Source organism: Thamnophis elegans, chromosome 3, assembly GCF_009769535.1.
Source record: "Thamnophis elegans isolate rThaEle1 chromosome 3, rThaEle1.pri, whole genome shotgun sequence".
NCBI lineage: Eukaryota > Metazoa > Chordata > Lepidosauria > Squamata > Colubridae > Thamnophis > Thamnophis elegans.
The window spans coordinates 23,006,514-23,030,110 of record NC_045543.1 but is presented as its reverse complement, the minus strand read 5'-3'; the positions used below and the strand labels follow the sequence as shown (position 1 = coordinate 23,030,110).

General features: G+C 38.6%; 1 protein-coding gene across 1 annotated transcript; it reads left to right on the top strand.

Annotated features, from left to right (window-relative positions):
* Nucleotides 1-397: 397 nt before the first annotated feature.
* On the top strand, nt 398-23,178 carry SEL1L2 (SEL1L2 adaptor subunit of ERAD E3 ligase). The gene is given in 22 exon segments (XM_032213017.1): nt 398-421; nt 2,134-2,298; nt 5,087-5,120; nt 5,123-5,139; nt 5,230-5,289; nt 5,379-5,460; nt 7,790-7,794; nt 7,835-7,879; nt 7,882-7,945; nt 7,948-7,985; nt 8,912-8,968; nt 9,907-9,975; nt 10,169-10,246; nt 11,281-11,343; nt 11,612-11,699; nt 11,783-11,931; nt 13,935-14,100; nt 14,187-14,261; nt 17,829-17,849; nt 17,852-18,003; nt 19,272-19,400; nt 23,092-23,178. Coding segments are annotated over 22 exon segments (1,668 nt in total).
* The last annotated feature ends 419 nt before the right edge of the window (nt 23,179-23,597 follow it).

Genomic DNA, 23,597 nt, shown 5'->3' with positions numbered 1-23,597 from the left:
GGAGACAGACGGGACCAAAACTTGAAGGGCGATCTAAATAAGGAGGCGGGGGAGTAAGATCAGGGGTTCTATGGGAAAATCAGGAGAAAGGGTCAGAATAATGGAGTCTAAGAGCAGCAAGTGTGACTTTCCAAGTCAGGAGCATCGAAGCAGGAGCCGAGGTTCCAGATGGAGGATATGTGCCTATTTTCACCCATGGTCAGGTTTAAGGGAGCCATGGTGAGGATAGGAGGGGCAGTTTTGCCAAATGTGCATTAACGTTGGCGTAATTCAGATTTGGTAGGAAAGACAATTTCTTTGTTAATGACTTTTTAGAAGCTCTGAGAATCTGGCCAAGTTCCTCTGCTTCTTGGACAGATCCGCCCCCCATACCTACGAAAGATCAGTCGTTTCCAGAATGACGACGAATCCTGTGCCGCGGGTAAGCGATGGGGTCTCAGGCACGCAGCGGCGAGGCTGCGTCGGTCCGGCGGGAAAAAAAATCACGTCGGGGTCACCACTTGTTATACCGCAGTCCGTCCCTGGAGGAAACGGCTTCTCCAGGGCGGCCACCTGGGCACAACAATCAAGGGGGGTCACCCACGAAGCCAATCCTAGAAAGAACTTGAGGACACGAGATTCTCTTGGGTGAAATGACCAGTTTATTGTGTAGCAAAGCTGAATATATAAACTTTCCTACGCAAATGAGGTTTTCAAACATTACAAATGTCATTGGTTACAAATTATGCATCTGGACAATAACAGAATTGATAACTGCGTGCTTCCCTAAGTTTCACGTGTGCCCTACTTTAGCGTTTTCAAGCAAGTACAAAACAAGCAAATTCTACAGGTGTCAAGAACAATTTGTGGTCGGCTATATCCGGCCTGTGTGGGCTAGATGTGCAGACTCTGCAAGTCCTATCTAGCTACCTGTCTAAACCATTTCCTATAGAAGGAGGCATGCAAAGAAAGGCATTCTCAGAGAAATAGGATAGCGACATAACCCAGCCTGACCTCAGTAGTTCTGCCTTTTTCATTTTATATTTTTACATTTTCATGATGGCAGGCAAGAGCAGAGTTGAAATCCTCTGTGATTGTGAAACAGCAGGAAAAGGTATGTGGGTCGGAGGGAGGGGGAGGAATTCAAATTAATGTAATTTGTAAGTAATTGTGAGTAATTTGTGTGTGTGTGTGCGCGTGCGTGTTTTGTTTCTTCACACAGAAGGAAGGGGTAGGAGAGGCAGGGAGGGCAACCCGCCAGCTTTCTTTCTCTATGTCGGGGCAGCCCACCAGCAGAGGCGGGTCTTTACCCGCATCTGCTGGCGGGATGGCACTTTCTTTCTTTCAAGAAAGTGGCTTTTGGCCGCCCCGGTGCTATGTCCAACATAGAGGTGGGACGCCTCTATGTCGGACATAGTGCCGGGGCAGCCAAAAGCCACTTTCTTTCTTTTGCCTCATCAGCCATAAACCTCACCGCACGTCACTGGTAGAAACAGACCTAGGGACTGCTGAGATGAAAACACTTCCCTGAGAGGTGGGATTGTCTGCCATTTCTCTGCCCCAGTTGCTGGGTGGGCATGGCCATGGGGCATGGCCTAGTTGGCTCCCTGCACCATGGTGGTGGCTCCAGGAGAATTCTTGAGCCTCCAGAAGGGAAAAAACGGCCTCCCTGGGCTCCGGAGGCCCTCCGGAGACCAGAAACGTGCCCATTTCTGGGAGTGGAGGGTGGGCGGGATCATCTGGCCCTTGTAACTACTGGTTTGGCAAATCAGGATTAAAATTAAAATGTGGTTCACCCAAACCAGACCGAACCAGCTGAATCCCACCCCTAACTTCCCTACACCTGTTTGTTGCCCTTTCCTCAGTGGTCAAAAATGGCTCATTGTACACAAAGTGACTATCATCAAATTCTAAATGAGCCAGTACAGGTTTTTAATTGACCTATTTGTATGCATCAAGAGGTAGGAACTTTACGTTGCAGCTACTTTTTCATATTTATATTCATAGTTATATATATATATATATATATATATATATATATATATATATATTATATATATATATATATAATATATATATATATATATATATTATATATATATGGGAGAGTCTAACATGACTGATTAAATCTGAAATACATCTATTTTGAACTAGAACCACCAACGTCGTCTTGAGGCAGCAGAAAAACAAAGCCAAAAAGTTATGGAACGACTGGCAGCTGATATGCTTTTTGGATATAATGGTCCCCAAAATGTAAAAGCAGCTGTATCACTGTACAAGCTTTTAGCCAAAGAAGGGTCCATAGAAGCCAGACTGTATGTGGTTCTTTAATTAACTGCAGCTTTAAATAATTAGTAGTCTGTTTAAAATGAATAATAAATAATTGAAAAGGAATAAATGTATGTACTTGGAACAAAGAGATCTCATCTAGGTGGTAAGTAAATAATGAATTCAGTTGACTAATTTTACAAGGGTGATGCATATATGCATAAAATATACCCACAAATTATTTCCCCAAGCTAAATATACATTTATAAAAATGTTTAAAAGCCAGGTTTACATTCCTCCCCCCCCCACCCCCAATGTATCAGAAGAGCAGTGAGATTAGAGGGCTGGAGAAGGAATATAATTCAAATTGCATAAAGTTGAGAGAGATGGAGTTTGATGGTAGCAGATACAGGGTTGGAGAAAACTGGAAAGTAGAGTTGACCTGGAAAAGTACCTATTTTGGTAAGACAGTACAGCCACAGGAGAGAGTTCTTTGACCTGCAGACAGTTGTGTGATGAGAGGAGTGAGCTTTCAATCTGGAGCAATGATTGTGGTGACAACAACTCTGCTACAGTAGTAACCATTGCTAAAGGGGATGGTTTGAGTTTAGAGTGGAAGCAGCAATGGCCAGGCATTGCTGGAAATGTCATTGGAGTGTTGGCAAGGAATGACACACAGGTGGAGTAGTAGCAATAGCAATAGCAATTAGACTTATATACCGCTTCATAGGGCTTACAGCCCTCTCTAAGCGGTTTACAGAGTCAGCATATTGCTCCCACAGTCTGGGTCCTCATTTCACCCACCTCGGAAGGATGGAAGGCTGAATCAACCTTGAGCTGGTGAGATTTGAACCGCCGAACTGCAGCGAACAGTCAGCTGAAGTGGCTGCAATACTGCACTCTAACCACTGCGCCACCTCAGCTCAAGTAGCAATTGTGTAGTAGGATGGCAGTGGAGGAGTGAGAGAGACCACTGATAGAATGTTTAGAACGTGATAGCCATTGCTGCAAGGGTTAGTAGTAACAACAATAAAGAAAAATTGTAGTGAAGTTATAGTCAACTTAACAAGGGTGGATTTTAATACGGTTAACATTTGGATTAAGAATCATCTGGGAATGGCTTCTATAGGGTTGGAGTTGGTGTGAATGATTTACCAGAATGCTGTCGTCCATCCATAGGGTGGTTGTAGGATCTGTGATGGTGAACCTGTGGCTTGCAGAGCCATTGTCAGGCACATGAGGCTTGCCCTGTCAGCTGGCCAGCACGCATGTGCCCGCTGGCCAGCTGACTTTGGCTTTTCTTTTGAGGCCATTTTTCGCCCTCCGGAGGCTTCAGGGAGGGCTAAACCAACCCTACAAGCAACTGGAAGTCCATTCCCGAACTTCCGGTTTGTCTGTAGGGTTGGTTTTTTCATGCTCTGGAGGCTTCAGGGAAACTCCTGAAGCTTCCGGAGGGCCTCTGGGGGAGGCGGGGGAGGCTGTTTTCACCCTCCCCAGGCTCCTATAAAGTCTCTGGAACCTGGGGAGGGTGAAAAAAGCATGCAAAAACTGGGAGCGCTGGTCATGCGTGCATGCACACTGTGGTCATGTGCATAGCATTATGGGTGTGGCACACCCATGCATGACCCCCCCCTGTGCTCCCCCTGCTTTTGTCATGCAAGCCAAAAAGGTTCACCATCACTGTTGTAGGATATAATAGAGTTTGGAAAGGGAAACTTGATTGGTAGACTTAGACAATAATAACTTTATTATCACTTTGAATGTACACTAATCGGCATACATTAAAATGAAATTTCATTGCATACAGCTCTTAAAGGGCTCTCCAATATACATGTGTACATAAACATGAAACAATAAATAAATAAATACAAAATTATGCATATATCAACAAATATTAGATGACACGGAGAAACAACAGTCCAGTTCATATCAGAGGTGGTATCAGCTGGTTCGGATTGGTTCTGGCGAACCAGTAGCAGAAATTTTGAGTACTTGAGTACTTCAGAGAACTGGCAAATACCACCTCTGGCTGGCCCTGCCTTCCCACCCCTGCCAATTTCCTATCCTATATTCCCTTGTTGTTTAGCTCAGCTGATTTGCAGAGCGGATTGCCGCACCTCAGCTGAGCTAAAAAACAGCTCAGCTCACCAGCGCTGACACCAAGGGCGGTCTTTGAGGTTGCGTGCATGCGCTCTCATAGAACCGGTAGGAAAAGATTTGGAATCCCACCACGTTCAGATGTATACATATACAAGGCAAGAGAAACAAATTCTGCGAATTTACCAGATATTGACATCCATGGTGGTTGAATAGACAGATTGGACTATGTAAAGCAACATGGCTGCCCTATCCAAGTGGTGTCAGGCTGAGCTTGCGCTGGATCTCTTCTATGAAGCCATGCCATTTAGTGGGACCCAGGAAGCATGGTTCCTCTGTTATGTGCTTGCCCTATTGAACAATATCCTCCTGAGATCTAGATGGCAGCCATCCTGTTAGTTTTCTGGAAAGCCTTGGATTTTCATGTAGTTTTCAGGACCCCAGAATTGAGGCCTGATTCATGTTATCTTTGTATAGTAAAATAGCTTGCATGGAGAAGCATTTGGTCGAAATAATATAATAGTTTTAGTATGCTAAGATTCCCCTAAATTTAACCATAGTAAGATAAGGTAAATATGCCAATTCATTTTTTACTTGGGAATAAATCAAAGCTAATCATTGCAGGAAATTCTGATAAAACCACATCAAATAACTTTGTCATATTAATATTTAATTTAACAAATTTTTGTTAACACATTGGTTGGTAAAAGGACTTTTTGTTGTTGCTGTCTTGGTTCTATAGGCATTAGGATTCTTGTCATCATACGGAATAGGAGTGGATATAATCAGGCAAAGGTAAAAGGAAATGCTCTAGTCTGTTAAATCTGATCTAAAATGGCATTTAAAATATATTTCTAGCATGATAATATTTATTTTTTTCCTTAGGCACTGGTATATTACACATTTGCTAGTATTGGAGGAAATCTTATATCTCAGATGATCATGGTTTGTAAACATGTATTTCAATTATTTACGGTTCTAAATTCCTAAATAATAAGGAAAATAATTTTGATTTTTCCCCCTGTTTTTTTTAGGGTTATCGTTACTGGTTAGGAATCAATGTTCCAAAGAATTGTGAAGCAGCATTAACTAATTATAAGAAAGTTGCAAAGTTCGGTGAGTTATGTTGATTTAAAATGTATCTACTGTATAGTCGTTTAAGACCTTTACAGAAAAAAATGGGGGAAACCCCCCCCCACTTTACACAATATAAAAGGGGGGAAAATTTCAAAAGAACATTGGATCCATTATTAGAATACAAAATGGTATTTAAAGGCAGTCATAAGTGCAAGGAAAAATGGAAAGATTCTCACTTCTGAACTGCCCTTGAGCAAACGGTTAAAACATTTTTCCCAGAACCAAAAAGATTCTCTAAGTGCACACCATACTTACATAAACTTCTGTCCTGTAAATAGAATTTATAGATCCTGGTACAGAGCCCTTTGGGTCTGTGGATATGCAGAGAGCAGAAATCTTCCTTCACATTATAGCATGAATACTTGCATTTTTCAGATATATCAACCCCGCTGCCCATGACCTTCGCTTTTTGGTAACAGTCTAGGAACATGAAGTTTGCCTTCAAAACAAAGGCTACAATTGAGGCTCTACAATCTGGACACACCCAACATTATAGCCTGAGGGCTCATTATAAGGATGGATCACTCTGTTCTGCCCAACAAACTATCTAGCAGTTAATAAAAAATGTGTGTGCATTTGTTGAAAGCAGTGCATTAACTGAGAACTAAATAATCCAATCAAAATTGTATTAACTAGTGTATTGTTGATGTGGTCCTTCCCCTCCTGGATGCTGAAATAACAATAGTACTTAGATTTATATACTGCTTCACAGTGCTTTACAGCACTCTCTAAGCGGTTTACAGAGTCAGCATATTGCCCCAAACAATCCAGGTCCTCATTTTACCAACCTGGGAAGACTGGAATGCTGAGTCAACCTTCAGGATCAAACCCTCGGTAATCAGCAGAATTAGCCTGCAATACTGCATTCTAAACACCTCACCACCACGGCTCCTAATGGGTAAAAGCTCATCTTTTTCTACTGACCCTCAAAGCCAGCCAAAACTATCACCTGCTCAAGGTTAGAGATGGAGAACATAAGGTAACAGGCCAAGTAGTCAGAGAATAAGGAAAAGAGAACTGATTTGAATCCTGCCATTGTATACAGGTTTTTTTTTCTACTGAGACATGAATGTCAGTCTATATAAGCATTTTCCATAACAGAAAACATAAAAAAGCACTATAGAAATTGTATTATTATATGAATTCTTGTGCAAAGTATGTGACACGCAATGTAAAATAATGCTAATAGATAAGACAGATAAATATTTTTCCATATCAAGGATCCCACTTGCCTTTGGCTACCTGGAGCATATTAAAAAAAAGATTGCATCCGTGGAATTTCATATAATGATGTTACGTCATCATCATCATCCTTTCCCCTCAATGTGAATAGATATTTTTTTATCCACTCTGGATAATTTTGATTTAATTCCATTTTGCTTACATGCACTAGTGGGCAAATGCTTAGGATCATAGTACCTATTTTCCGGTCATACACCTTTCATTTCTTTTTAAAACATATTTTTACTATTTTAAATATATTATATTTTCCATGCTGTTTTCATATTCTGCAATAAATTCAAATAAATAAATAAGGGAGGAAGAGTCAACAATACAAAATAACAGAGCAGAAAGTAGATATTAATATTAATCATAGGTTATACATAGCACTCGATTTTTCAATAGAGCTTACCCTAATTTATATAATCTTTCCAGATTCAACTAAAATGTGATTCATCCCCTTGAGTAGTCAGTATTCAAATTTTATCAGTCACTTTTTCCATAAAAGCATTTTTTTTTTTGCACATCAATTATCCAATGATACATTATTCAGAAATCTCAATTTTGCAAGCAGGATACAAGAATATAATTCATTCATCCTTCTTTCCTTCCTTCTTTCCGTCCTTCCTTCTTCCTTCCTTCCTTCCTTCCTTCCTTCTTTCTTTCTTTCTTTTTTTCTTTCCCATCTCACTATCAAGAAACTCTGGCATTTTTGGTTACTTTAAAATAAATTACGACCCTCAAAATTATGTAACTCTGGCATGTATTCTACTTTTGGTTAGTTATAATTGTTTGAATATTGTTTCCAATATGACATCCCCTTTCATGTCCATCACATGTTCTTTTCTGATTGCAACCCATCCAACATTTTGATGAATAACTATAGGTTATTTGTGCTAATCTAGTTGGAATAAATGTGCGATGTCTTCCACTGCATCTTTTGTATTGAACTGATAAGAAAGCACCTGATTTCCAGTGTTGTCCATTTTTTTCCTCTTCATTTGTTTTACTAAATCTGTAACAGTTTTTCATTTTTCTCTGTCCCCTGAAGGATGATTTTGTAGTGTTTATATCTTACAAACTACAGTAGCTGTTTTGATAATGTAAGTTATTGTATTGTTATCAATAGTAGCTAACAAATAGAAAAAATGAAGACATACCCGTTGAAAGAGTTGAGGACTGATGGAAAGGCCAGAAAATCTGAGTATCAATGAAGAATTCTTGGACTGGGATTTACATCAATACTTAAGTTTTTGGCTGAAAGAGGAAACACACGAATACAGGTAAGAGAAATTTCCTAAATTTCTTCCTCCTGACTTGCTTCACATAAGAATTAACCCACTTTCTGAATTCACGAAATACAAGTAATCTAATGGTCTGGGTTTCTACAATACGATTAGATAGCTAGATAGAGATAGTATCGACTAGATAGATAGATAGATAGATAGATAGATAGATACGATAGATGATGGAATGGTAGATAGATAGAGATGGATGGATAGATAGATAGATAGTAGATAGATAGATAGATAGATTAGATCGATCACTAACAAATAATAATAATAAAAATTTATACAAGGCAGAATTAAGAAGACAGAAAGTGCAGACTATGCAAAGAAGCTGAAGAAACAGACATCACTAGATAATTGCTGCAAGAAGATTGCACGGACCTACAAGTTGCAGGTCAATCGGAGAGACTGGGAGAGATTAATATCAGGAGAGAATATTTCAAGGAGATTCACTATCACTGCTACTACTTGTCAATATTTGTCATTGCACTGTTACCTCTGTCAATAATACTAAGGCTTGTATCTAGACATTGTTTTTAGCACTCATATGCTAGTTATGATGGCTACTCCATTTATTCCAGAATCATATCCTGATTGTAAATATTTGTTTGGTTGTCTTGTCTGAAGTGATATTTTCATCTTTGTGGATCATATTTAACCTGATCCTTTCTGTGATCTGTCCATTATAGATAATTTTTTTCTGGTGTAAGCATTTCTATTGATGTAGCTCATAATGTCATTGGACTATATAAAGCCCATCAAACTTTACAAGATAATGACCCATGAAGAGATGACTTAGTATAATTGCAGGCTATAATTGCTATAGAGATTCCACATTTCCATATAGTTCTCCAAGGTCTTATTCTTTGCCATTATGTATAATTCATTCACTTTGCATACCAACAATTCATTTTTCCCAGATATATCTTGGACAGCTGCATCTTATGGGAAGAAGAGGACTAGAAAAAGATCATGCTGTATGTATATTCAGATTTCAGGGATGAATGCTGTTCCATTAACATTCATTAATGTGCACATTCTCAATTTTCAGTATGTTTAAAACCATCCTTTTTTAATCCCAATATCCTAATGTTAGATTAAAACTCCAAGAATTCCCATCTAAAGGCTATCCTGGCTAAACATTTTAAATGGGTGGTAGTTGGAATGCAGCAAATATGTATACAGATTCTTTTAAGGTTCTGTTTTCTTTTTAAATTCTTGTATGTACCAAATGCATTTGAAAAGGTTGATGCCACAATTTTTCAAACAAAGTAATAGCAACATGAGAAAGGATGGCAATGTGGGAATTTCATCAGCGTTATCTGAGAAGAATAAACCTTGGCTTCTCTTTTGGATCCCACCTCAGATTTAAATACTACAGTAGGAAACATTGAGCTTTTATTTTCCTATCGTGTTTCAAGTTGTATTTTTCAAAAGGAAACGGGATTTCCTAAAATTGGGAGAGGGGGAAAAAAAACAACTCCAAACCCAACTTTCTTAATTTCACAAACAGACCCAGGTGCATTAGCAGCATATGAAACCATTGCATTATTGTCAGTTTTAGAATCACTGTGGGATTGCAGTACTTTTTGATAAATAATTAAAAACTATTCTATTCAAATCCATTTCAATCAGAAACTACTATCGCAGAAGATACATTGCTTCCAAGAACTTTTTTTTTTAAATTTTTACTTTTAATTTCTCATTTTCCCCATTTTTCTCTCTCTTTGTATATGAAAGTATACTTCAAAACCTAAGAGACTAGTTTGGACAAAAATCGGCTGCACTTTTTCATGAGGCTGTTGCCAAAAATAGGATTGCCAACATGATCACCAACGTCCGATGATGGATATGGCTCAAATTAGAAAGAACATTGTTATAGAAATGCTAACTTTTCCTTGCTGTTTTTCATCAGAAAGCTTTGTACTACTTCCTAAAAGCAGCAAATGCAGGGAATGCATATGGGATGGCGTTCATTGGAAAGGTACATATTTTTTCCTGAGATGAGTTTGGGCTCATATTATTTTCTATTCCTTCCTATAAATAAAACTAGGTCAGCTACAAAATACAGAAAATTGGGGGAGGGTGGGAAGGAACAGGGCATAATAGCTTCTTTGGGATTTCTGCTAAGGTATTATATATCCATCAGCTAAATTGTGTTCTTTTAATATATGCAGATGTATTTAAAAGGAAGTACTGTTGTGACTCAGAGTAATATTACGGCTTTGAAGTTCTTCACCATGGCAGCAGATAAGGTAAGGTACTAATTTTTTTTAAAAAATTGCTTGGACTGCATGGGTTTCCAGGAACTTGCAAAAATGCTCATTTAATTTAGCTAGGGAGTCTTGCAGAGAAAGAAGGGGAAATATGAAAGGGTATGTGAAGGTAAGACTTCTACACTGACACTACTAGCACCCAGTTGAACTTATATAATACCATACCAATAATCCTATTGGACATATATAATATATATGGATAAAAATAATACTGAGATTAAATCTGATGCCATTGGGCCATAAAGTAAAGGAAAATAGTTTATTAACTTATGATGGGCAAAAATAATTGAAAACCCATACGGAGGAATTTGTATGAACAGAATAAAGTTTAGTGTCAGAAGGAAACATGGTCTTAAGAAGATCACAGGTAGCTAAAGGAATGGATCAATGTAAAAGTTGAGAAATTAGAAAATATCAATCAATTTTGCTTTTTAAGTGACCGAAGACTTTGTTGTGAGACACCCTTGTCATTGCAGATTCTTTTTTTTTCTGGAGGGGTTAGGAAAATGGACAGGACATGGCACTTTGTTTTTTTAAGGGCCTTTTCAATTCCTCTTGTTTCTCCTGCAGTTATTAGTTATGTGCTTCCTGTTATAATAAACATAGCAAATGTTACACCATAGGTATTACCTCAGAGGCAAGTGGAGACAAACAATAAAACGAGCGTTGTGACATCATAGAGCAAACTCTGCTACTTTTACATATGCATGTGCTTTATTACATTGCATGCATATAGGAAAGGAGCAGATTCTTTGTATCTTGTCACTCAAGATTGGTTTGCTACCTCTTTATTGCACTGTGGTCTTGGTCATAGACCTTCTGAATAGAGTTTATACTTTGGACATTACTGCCACTTCACTGCCACAAAAGGAGCTCTAGGGAGGTTCCAGCTCATATTCATCAAGGCAAATATTGTGGAAGGTAGAACTATGAACAATCACTTAGTACTTCTGTCAATTTTATTGATGAAGATTATCCTATGTCTAAATGAGGCTATCTCTCCTATTATTTAGGGTAATTCTGTTGGACTCTGGGGGCTTGGTATCCTTTATTTAAAAGGTAAAGGTGTCCCACTGGTAAGTCTTAATTTTGTTAGGCCTCCTTCACATCCTTCATATTAATGAGTAAAATCATGGAAAAAAGTTCAATCTAATGTAGGGTAACATCTCATAAGAGTTCAAAAACAGTCAACATCTGCAGACTTTGAATTTAAGACTGAATCCTGTTTTACTCAGTTTTCTAATAATTTAGCATTAAATAGTTGTTGAGGCATTGATAGAGCAATACAAAACTAGAGAAAATTAGAACTCTACTGTGACTCATCAAAGTTTATTTACTTTTCAGAATTACACAGAAGCTTTTCAGTATTTTCAAAAAGCAGCGGAGAAAGGATATGACAATGCCCAATTTCAGCTAGGAGTCATGTATTATGGTAAATCCTAAATTCTTCCCTCCTTCCCACCCTCCCTCTCTCCTATTGAAAATCCAAAACTCCCAAATTAAATTTTGTTTCAGGTGGCTTAGGAGTGAGGAGAGATTTTAAACTTGCCTTCAAATATTTTTACTTGGCATTTGAAAATGGCCATCTCCTTGCAGTGTACTATTTGGCTCAGATGTATGGTGAAGGAATGGGAGTGTTTAAATCCTGTCAAAATGCAGTTGAAGTAAGTAGCACCACCTGCTTAAGTTAACCATAATGTCTTTACAGGTAATTGAATCAATAGTTGTTATCATATAATCCTCTTACTGTCCTCTAATCAGTTGTTATTGGGAGGAGGGGGGAACTGATCTTACCCACATACAACTGTTTGAATAAACACCATACAAAAATCAGATTATTGTAAGAAGATCCAAATAGCTGGAAGATGCTTTGGGATGTAGGGAGAATCTTTTCTTCCAAATTTAGCCTCAAATGTTCTGCTTTGAATTGTTCTACGGTGTCTAATGCAATGTTCAAGAACAGGAACACTAAACACTACAGCAATCAGGGGAAACATATTTACACTCTGTATCTGTGCATCTGCATTGGGAAATAAGCCTCATTAGGTGACTTCCAACTTATACAAATTCCCTTTATAGGTGTACTATAGGAAGGGACATCTATTTTTAAATTGCTTCCTTTATCTTCTCCATGATTCTCATGGCGGGGTGTGGGTGGGAAGGCTCTACTATTGGATTGAAATATTACTTGAGAGAAAAGCTACTGGCTGTACTTTTAGGTGTGTGTTTAAAAGAGTAACATTCAGTTTATGCAGTGACATTTTTTCCCCTCTCCTGAGAACAGGTAATGGTTGTTCACTCACTACCGGGAAGATGACTCTTCATTTTTAAAGCCACTATGGTGTCATTCTGCTTAAGTTGTATACTTATGTATAGTTTGGATATGGGGGTTTAGTTGTATTTAATTTCCATTGATCTGCGATAGTCATAATTTATTAATGCTATATCACATAATATTTTAGGTTTTTTTTAAAAGTAGCTAATATAAAACTATCTAAGTATAGCAATAGCACTTAGACTTATATACTGCTTCATAGTGCTTCGCAGCTCCTGTTTACAGAGTCAGCATTTTGCCCCCAATAATCTGGGTCCTCATTTTACCAACCTTGGAAGGATGGAAGGCTGAGCCAACCTTGAGCTGGTGAGAATTGAACTGCTGGTAGTCAGCAGAATTAGCCTGCAACACTGCACTCTAACCCCTGCACCACCACAGCTTGGTATCATAAGCAAGCCTTTTTCAACTTGAGTTTTTCAGTGCTGTGTAGTGATCAGAGAGTTGATCTTGGATCAGAATGTAATAGTATGTTCAAATTAACTTGGGAGAACCTCTGCTAGACAATGATCTGATGAACAAAATCTGAATCTGAAGTAGAGATGGGGATGGAGAAAGCATCTCAGAAGGGACCCTCCCTAGATTTTGACAGAGTAAATGTGAGGGAGAGGAGGGGTGCTTTCAGACCTGCAAAATTCTGTTACTGCAACCTTACAATAAAGGTAATGTTAAAATCCTATACCCATGATGGTGAACCTATGGCATGCGGAGCCATGTCACCTGCACATGTGGCGTGCCCATTACTCTTCCGTGTTCTGGCGCGCATACACATTCCACAATCAGCTGGCATTCATGCATACGGCAGTGCCAGAAACTGGAAGAGCTGGTCTTCAGTTTTCCGTTGTGAGCATTCACGCCGACCAGCTGATCATCATGCGCGCCAGTAACAGAAGACTAGCTGGCTGGCGCGGATGCATGCACTGGAAACCGGAAGTTCATTTTCTGTCATGCTCATGCCCCATGGGCAGCTCCTCTTCTGGCTTGTGCCCCCGACGAGCGTGCGCGCGTGCGCTCCCTTTTCAGCATTCGGTGCCGAAAAGGTTTGCCATCACTGTCCTATATTCATGGTTGGTGCTTCTTGGCTGAACTACCTTGAAGGGCTGACACAGAGACACCTTCACTCAAATCTACCCTTCCAGTGTATCACTTCCAATAGATCATCACTCTTTTTTCAGTGTAACCGTTTGCAAAATGTATCCCCTTTATTCAATCTCAAGGTCCCTGCAAGAAAGGTAGGAAATAAACACGAGATTTGTTAATCAACAGGAGAGACCAGACACTCCAAGCATTATTCGCTGGGTTTTTTTTAAAAATAGCTTTCTTTGTGCTCCTCAGCTTTATAAAACTGTATGTGAACTAGGAGGATGGTCAGAAATGTTCCGGACAGCATTTTATGCTTACCAGACTGGTAATTTAGACTCATCTCTAGTCCAATATGCCTATCTAGCTGAAATGGGCTATGAAGAAGCTCAGATTAATTCAGCTTACATCATGGAATCTGGTAAGGGAAAATCCTATTATGCTCATTCTTGCATTCTGCAATAGATGGACTGCCTTAAGATATGTGATGCCACAATTTTGTTACAGAAAAAGTTATACTTCTACATAGAAATCAAGTGTATCCATTGGCTCTTCTCTTATTGAAGCAAGCTGCAAGTCAAGGTATGAACAGAGTTAAAAACAATAGTCTTTTATTAACATAATTTCCTCTCTTGTGCTTTTAAAGCTAAGTAGCAAGAAATGATTTCAGAATACAGAATAACAGAATTGGAAGGGACCGTGGCGGTCTTCTAGTCCAACCCCTGCTCAGGCAGGAAACCCTATACCATTTCAGACAAATTGCTGCTCAATTTCTTCTTAAAACCTCCAGTGAACACTCACAGTTTCTGGAGGCAGGTTGTTCCACTGATTAATTATAGACTTTCTCTTGTACAATATGCCTTTCTATCTAGCTAAGGAAATTCCTCATTAGTTCTAGGTTGCTTCTCTTCTTGATTAATTTCCATCCATTGCTTCTTGTCTTGTCTTGAGGTGTTTTTGAGAATAGCTTGACTATTCTTTGTAGCAGTCCCTTAGATATTGGAACACTGCTATCATGTCACCCCTAGTCCTTTTATTCATCAAACTAGACATATCCAATTCCAGCAACCATTCTTTTTATGTTTTAGATTTTAGTCCCCTATTTATCTTTTGCACTCTTATGTTAAGCCCATCCCAAAGAAACATGCAGTATTTGGGATACAGATATGGAGACAACTTATTATTAAGATGGCATTTTCTCGGACACTCATTTTATGTTAAAATTCATATATTTTTATTTGTTTGTTTCAGTGTTGAGTCTGCCCAACTCTGCAATAGTCTAGGCTGCTTACAGATAAAAATTAAATGAAAACAAATACAGCAAGAAGAAAAAGAAGAGAATATAAAAAACCCCATATGCCTGTTTTGGGGTTTGTTCCTTCTTCCTTGCTTTTTTTGGCCTATTTTCGTGTTTATAACTATTTTAACCAACAGTTGAAATCAGTTCAGGGGAAAAAAAACACAGTACCAGTCAATTTTCATTTAATGACTTTCTTATTGCCTCCCATTTTATTTTTAGTACTGAGAAGATAGTCTTAAAAAGCTTTAAATTGCTTTACTTATTGTTATTTCAATCATGCAAGTCATTTCATTCTATCAGAAAAAAAAGAATGTTTTGTTTGTTCAAGAAAGTTATTTATTCAGTTCCTTGACCTGCCTCTTAAACTTTCTTTGTGAATGTTTAGAGCACAGAAATAAATTATGGAAGATTTTAGCTATGTGCCTTTAATTCCCGTTCAAGCACAGCAACTAAAGTATATCTCTTCCTTTTCGGTGCCCTGATGGTGACTACATTTATAGAAGTTAAGTAGACTATCAGTCTGCCACACTGTCTTAGATTTAATTTATACCAGCCTGCTTGGAAGAAAGAGATGGTAAACTACTTCCATATTATTGCCAAGAGATTCATGGTTATTTCCATGTAATCAGAAATGTCCAACTCATAGTAAGGAACCTGTTACATTTCTATTACCAGAGAGAGCAAGAGGGAGTCAAATTCACCACCCCCAGTGGACTAGAATATTTTACAATGTCCTCTGCATAATAGGTTTTATATTAATAACATTACTTTAGAGTTTAATTATAAAATAGAGCAATGCTTGATGAAAATAATTGAATCATTTCTCTTTCTAAAATAGATAAAATCCCTCTCCCCTCAATGTAGATTCTGTGAATTGCAAGTGGTAAAAGATGCATAATAATGAGCTGAATTCTACCAATTACTGATCAAAACTATCATAATAGATTACAATAGTTGTACTTTATGTAATAGATTATTGTTTATGTAATGACAAATTCTGTTGAAGGTTTAAAACATAAATATAATTTAATCACTTTGGCCCTAAGTTTGCTTTGAAAGCCTAATATTTCAGAAATCAAATAAGATGTTTGAGGATTTATGGATTTAAATGGAATTGGATTTATGCAGGTAGAGAAAATAAGTCAGTTTTACTCCCTATCCGAAGGCCATCTTGATAAGAAACCATAAAGATGATAAAGAACAGCTGGCAACCTTAAACAGATTCTCACCTTCTGATTCGGAGGTCTCCTTGTTGGCGCAGGGAAGAGATCCACTTCTTGAATTGCTTCCAAACTGTGAAATACACTTATAGTCAGGAAATACATTCAGCCTCACTTTTTGTCTTGCACTCTTAAGGATAATTATGGAGATATTCGCAATTTTGTATTCCAAGTGTTTGTTTTATGTATTTTATTGTCTTTAGCTGTCTTCAAATCCCTATAGATCAATGGTAGATATAAATAATTTAAAACACCCAGGTGTAAGGTGACCAGATTTTCAGATTGGTAAAGAGGGACACCTTTGACCGGGGGGGGGGGGGGCTTCATATAACGCAAAAATAGTATTGTAATTTTTTTTCAACATAACTACAATTTACAAATATAAATTGTAACTGTTGCCAAACATCAAAATTTTGATCACATGACCATGGAGGATGCTGCAACGGTCACTAAGTGTGAAAATGGTCGCTAAGTGTGAAAAATGGTCATCAGTCACTTTTTTCAATGCCATTGTAACTTTGGTCACTATACCACCTTTCTTGCCACAGTTCTTAAGTGAATAACTGCAGCTGGTAGTTTGTATTTTGGATAGAATCTTTTTTAAATAGTCTAAGACAATTTAAAAAAAGAATCCACACAGAATAATTGAAGTAAAACATTTCAAACTATTCCACACAGAATAAATTTAAGTAAAACTATTTTTAAAAATTCTATGCACATATATTTCAAAGTAGTGTGCATAGAATTTTAAAAATGGTTTCACTTCAATTTATTTGGATAGAATCTTTTTAAAATAGTCTAAGACATTTTAAAAAAAGAATCCACACAGAATAAAACTATTTAAAAAAAATCCTATGCACAATAAATAAAATATTATTTTAAAATACATTAAAAATAAAAGAAAAACCCAGCTCACTTACCAGCAGGCTTGCATTCCAAGTCAATCCAGAATGATGTAGATGTTAATACAAAGAACTGAGCAAATTAAAATGGTGAAATTATCAGGAAGTATTTTTCAAAGAAACTTTGCCACCATTTTTTCCCACACGAGCCAACCTCCACCTCCATGCCCCTCCCCTCCGGAAAATCCAAGAAGGAACACTCGCAGACTTCTCTAGCCAAGTATTTCCTGGAGCTCTATGGTACTGGGTCATTTTTTCTTATAAAATGAGGTAAAAGGGCGGGGGAGGTCCGTTTTGTTGCTTTAATGTTTTAATATCTTCAATGAAAGTACTGAGACAGAAAGAGGGTTTAGACAGGGTGTCTTTTGTCTTGCCCCGGTTAGGATTTCTTAAGCAAATCCACTGGGCTTTCAACATGAAGCCAGAAAATCAGGACTTTTTAAAAACGCCCTGGGACAAACGAGACAAATTGTTATAAATCGTGACTGTCCCCACCAAAATCAGGACGTCTGGTCACCTTACCCATGTGGGACATGGTTTGCATTTTCCCAAGATACTTCAAAAGGCAGTGGAAAAATTGATTCTGAAAGGTTTATTGTCATCATTTCAAGACAATAGACAATGTACAGATAGAAAATAAAATCATCATCATCATCATCATCATCATCATCATCACCACCATCACCATCATCATCATCTTTATCCCTTCCATGTATTTGTTTTCCAGGCAACGCATTTGCCAGAGTTAAATTGGAGATTATTACTTCTATGGCTTTGGAACAACAAAAGATTATGTTTCAGCAGTAACTTATTATACTCTTGCGGCAAATCAACACAGTGCTGAAGCTATGTTCAATCTGGCATACATGCATGAGCATGGTTTAGGGGGTTCCTCAGGTAAAGTAATCTACCCCTGAGGCTGTTTCAAACACCAATGTTAATATTTATTATAAATATTCTAGTTAAATGCAAAACAAAACTATTTCTAATGCAATGTCATGAGCTTTAATCAGTTGAAAACCAACTAGCTATTTTTGTAAGTTAAAATGTTATCGATTACTTGTTGACTATAGAAAATATAAAGCATTAAGAAATAAGGGGTACCATGACATGTACTAGTTTAGTTATAGAATACAAATTAGTAGATTGTAGAGTGAAAATTAGTTTTATTTTGTCATGGAGAAATGAAAATTCAGAAAAAATCCTTCTCCCACTAATGTATTGAACTCTGATCTTCATCATTTTCAGCTAGTGACATTTGGCCAGTTTATCTGGGAATTATGGAAACTGTAGACCAATGTGTGCAGTATTTTAGAAGACTGCTAATTGAGAAAAGGCTTAAGACCAGCCTAAAACATTTTGCAGCCTATTCCACAAGTGATAAGCCTCATATCCAGACTTGGACAAGTTATTTTAGCCCATTCCTGGCACTACAGTGGAGTGACTTACAATTTAAGGCTTTTTCATGATGCCTAAAATGTGTTGCCTGAGTATAGTGTTTCATTCTGTGTAGCAACATTTTTCCCCTCCCAGACAGGAATCTCTATTTTGGTGTCCTGAGATTGTTATAGCAATGGAAAAGCCATCACACAAATGAGAACCTCAGTTGTAGGGCATTGCCTCTTGATTTATTTAAACCAGTGGTTCCCACCTTTTCTTGGCCATTCCCCACCTAAGCATCTCTAAAATTCTGATACAACCCCCCCCCCCTTGACATATAATTCTTAGTTTATTCAAAAAGTAAACTCTACTCACACAGAGGAAGCCTAAAAGGCCATTAACATGGTTTAAACAGGTTTAAATTGCCCCCATTAAAAATCAGTTTGCCCCCCCCCCTGTGGGCCTGGGCCCCACGTTGGGAACCACTGATCTAAACCATGTCTAGAAAATAATGATAGAATCCAAGTAAGTAATGATTCATAACTAGAACCGTCTGCTGTCTGATGTTTTTTAACATGAAACATCTTAAGGTCTTTGGTTCATATCCATACTGTCTCTTCAGGACACTCAAACAAATGAGCTTTAAAAGCTCTACAATTATGTTCTTTCTAGAAAATACATGCATATGTCTATATAGAAGTACACCTGACTAAGATTAGTTGCAGTTTCCAGTTGCTGTATTTTACCAAAGCAATTTGCTATTTTAGACATTATTTTGTTTAATGTTTAGGATATACATTTAGCTAGAAGATGGTATGACTTGGCAGCTGAAACCACTCCAGATGCTGTCATGCCAGTGTTCCTAGCATATATAAAACTCGAGACTATGCATGTGCTTACGTATCTGCCACTTCTCAATGTAAGTCTAGTTTATATAAACTCTAATAATGTTAGCTGTATGACTGTCGGATCAAAACTCCAGAGAAATACTGATTTAGCTGTGTGTGTGTGTGTGTGTATATGTGTTTGTGTGTGTGTGTGTGTGTATGTATGTATAGCAATAGCAATAGCAGTTAGACTTATATACCGCTTCATAGGGCTTTCAGCCCTCTCTAAGCGGTTTACAGAGTCAGCATATTGCCCCCAACAACAATCCAGGTCCTCAGTTTTACCTACCTCGGAAGGATGGAAGGCTGAGTCAACCTTGAGCCGGTGAGATTAGAACCGCTGAACTGCAGATAACAGTCAGCTGAAGTGGCCTGCAGTACTGCACCCTAACCACTGTGCCACCTCGGCTCTATATGCTGGTCTGTTGTATTCGGGTCTTTTCCCGTGTAAGATTGAGATTGTCTTGGCAACGTTTCGGCGAGGTCTCACTCACCAGTCTTCAGGCTGGTGTTTTCGGCAGCTCCGACCACGCTTTAAGCCGAAACACCAGCCTGAAGATGGCAAGTGACAGCAAAAGCTCAAGAAACTGCATTCCAAACAGTGGTGGGTTCCGGATCCTGTTGCAACCTGTACGTGCAACAGGCCTGGCATCCACCACATGAACATGCGCAGTGCGCGCATGTGTACTTGAATATGTACAATATTCAATATTCAGGAAATATGCACAATAGTTTTTAATATAAATATGGCCTCTTGATAGTGTATTGGATTACTCACCATATAAAGTTGATAGACTGTTAGACATTATTGTTTAATATTAAACCAATGTGTCAGATTGTTGTCAAAACAATCAAGCAATGATGCCTTTAACTGTTTCCATTAGATGCCCAATAAAAGAAAGGCAAGGAAGGAAGGTGACATTTATACTAAATTAAGCTGAAGGGGATCATATGAAGGATCAAGCAAGGCTTTAACAATTCATTAACACCTTTAATTAATAAATGAATTTGGGGTGCTAAGGAAAAGAAAGAAATTGAGATTGCTCCTGACATAAGCAATAGCTTCAAGAAAGATGGGTGGGTTGTAAAAGCACAGAGGATGGTGTCAATGACACTGGCAAATCACACAGTATATAAAAATGATTACAGGAGAAGAGAATATTATCAAATTCATATTGCAAAAATTGACTTTAACACATTTCCTATTTGTGTTTCATGCGTAAATTAGTTTTATGGTTTGTAGGACCATGATTTACCTAGTGCATTCATAAGCATGGTTTAAACAATTTGTGACTTTGTATTATGCTAAGCCAGGATTGGAAAGATATTTGTAGAGACCTGGAGTGGTTCATATATCAATCTATTATGTATATTGATCTTTCCCTCCTGGAAATTGGTGGGTGGGAAGGAGTTGCAGAAGAGGTTTTTTTTTTCTTACAACCCAAGATTTGACAATTCCTTCACAGCACAGAAAGAAAACAGTCACTAACTGTGGGTGATGATGCATACAAAGTAAAAGGATGATGCACTTCAAAAGAGCTTGAACATAGTTGAAATGTAAATGCCTAGGGGATGGGCAGAGTCAGCATGAAAAATTACAGTTATTCCATTATTATGGTATATACATAATCATGGAGGTTGGAAGAGAGGCAGGCATTTGAAAGAGAAAACAAGGAAAAATTGTACAAAGAAGAAGCTGCAGCTGTCTATAAAAATATGAAATTGCAGCCAGGGTTTTAGTGAAAGGAACAAAAGATGAGTATATCTTGAAAAGAAAAGAAAAAGAAAGAAAGATATTGCAACAAATAGTTTTGGGAGGAAAATTAAGAATAAATTCCAGAACCTCTAAATCTGTGCAACCAAGGGCATTATGGTGGTATTAAACACTTCTAGAAAGATATTGCACTGCAATCCTAGCATGATTTACACAAAAGGAAGACTTATTGAGGCCAATGGGAATATATATTCTCAGCAAAAGATTGCATTTAACCAGTGGACCAGTCAGAAATACACTGCTCAAAAAAAATAAAGGGAACACTTAAACAACACAATGTAACTCCAGGGCAATCACACTTCTGTGAAATCAAACTGTCCACTTAGGTAGCAACATTGATTGACAATCAATTTCACATGCTGTTGTGCACATGGAATAGACAACAGGTGGAAAGCATAGGAAGTTAGCAAGACATCCCCAATAAAGGAGTGGTTCTGCAGGTGGTGACCACAGACCACTTCTCAGTTCCTATGCTTTCTGGCTGATGTTTTGGTCACTTTTGAATGCTGGCAGTGCTTTCACTCTAATGGTAGCATGAGATGGAGTCTACAACCCACACAAGTGCTCAGGTAGCATAGCTCATCCCGGATGGCACATTAATGCAAATTGTGGCAAGAAGGTTTGCTGTGTCTGTCAGCGTAGTGTCCAGAGCATGGAGGCGCTATCAGGAGACAGACCATTACATCAGGAGACGTGGAGGAGGCCATAGGAGGGCGGCAACACAGCATCAGGACTGCTACCTCCACCTTTGTGCAAGGAGGGACAGGAGGAGCACTGCCAGAGCCCTGCAAAATGTCCTCCAACGGGCCACAAATGTGCATGTGGCTGCTCAAATGGTCAGAAACAGACTCCATGAGGGTGGTATGAGGGGCCCGACATCCACAGGTGGGGGTTGTGCTTACAGTCCAACACCGTGCAGGACGTTTGGCATTTGCCAGAGAACACCAAGATTGGCAAATTCGCCACTGGGCCCCTGTGCTCTTTACAGATGAAAGCAGGTTCACACTGAGCACATGTGACAGACGTGACAGGGTCTGGAGACGCCATGGAGAACTTTCTGCTGCCTGCAACATCCTCCAGCATGATTGTTTTGGCAGTGGGTCAGTAATGGTGTGGGGTGGCATTTCTTTAGGGGGCCGCACAGCCCTCCATGTGCTTGCCGGAGGTACCTGACTGCCATTAAGTACCGAGATGAGATCCTCAGACTCCTTGTGAGACCATATGCTGTGCGGTTGGTCCTGGGTTCCTCCTAATGCAAGACAATGCTAGACCTCATGTGGCTGGAGTGTGTCGGCAGTTCCTGCAAGACGAAGACATTGAGGCTATGGACTGGCCCACCCGTCCCCAGACCTGAATCCAATTGAGCACATCTGGGACATCATGTCTCACTCCATCCACCAACGCCGTTGCACCACAGACTGTCCAGGAGTTGGGGGATGCTTTAGTCCAGATGTGGGAGGAGATCCCTCGGGAGACCATCCGCCACCTCATCAGGAGCATGCTCAGGCGTTGTAGAGAGGTCATACAGGCACGTGGAGGCCACACACACTACTGAACCACATTTTGATGTGTTTTAAGGACATTACATCAAAGTTGGATCAGCCTGTAGTGGTTTTTTCCACTTTAATTTTAAGTGTAACTCCAAATCCAGACCTCCATGGGTTGCTAAATTTGATTTCCATTGATAATTTTTGTGTGATTTTGTTGTCAGCACATTCAACTATGTAATGAACAAAGTATTTAATAAGAATATTTCATTCAGATCTAGGATGTCTTATTTTTGGGTTCCCTTTATTTTTTGAGCAGTGTATATCTTGATGGGTTTCCACAGCACCAGTAAGTTCTTGTAGTAGCCAAAGCGGGGGAAAAGTAAGACTTAAGTACAAAAGATATCCATAAGAAGCATTTTTTGTACATATATATGTTTTTTCTGTCCTTCTCTTCAACAGATTACTGCAGTCTGGAAAATGACAGGATTTGATGGTTTGCTAAGAATACATTGGGATCTGCTTATGATTATATTCCTGTTGCATTAGTGATATTGTTAAGAGCCAATCAGCAAAACTGAATAGAATTTGTTCATATTTTTGATTATCTAAACTGATTTTAAATTCTAATTTTCCAAAGCCTTTCTTTAATAAGAAATTAAAACATAATAAAATACTCCCATTCACCCTGGGGGTCTATCTTGTTGACATTCTTCCTTTTAGCAGCTCCCTTCGTACTCCATCTTTGCATCACCCTGACATTCACTCTGATATCCTGAAATGGCTCATGAGGAGATAAACATGTTTATGCTCTTAACAAGGAAAACAAATTTTGATAGGGGAGCTAAGCATTCCCACTCCAATGTAATTTCTGCAGCCAGAAACACTGGAGTCCATTCCCACTAGACGCCCTGTCATCCACACCTGGCTGACACGCAGAAGGCCCAAAGAGCTTTGTTTATTTAATG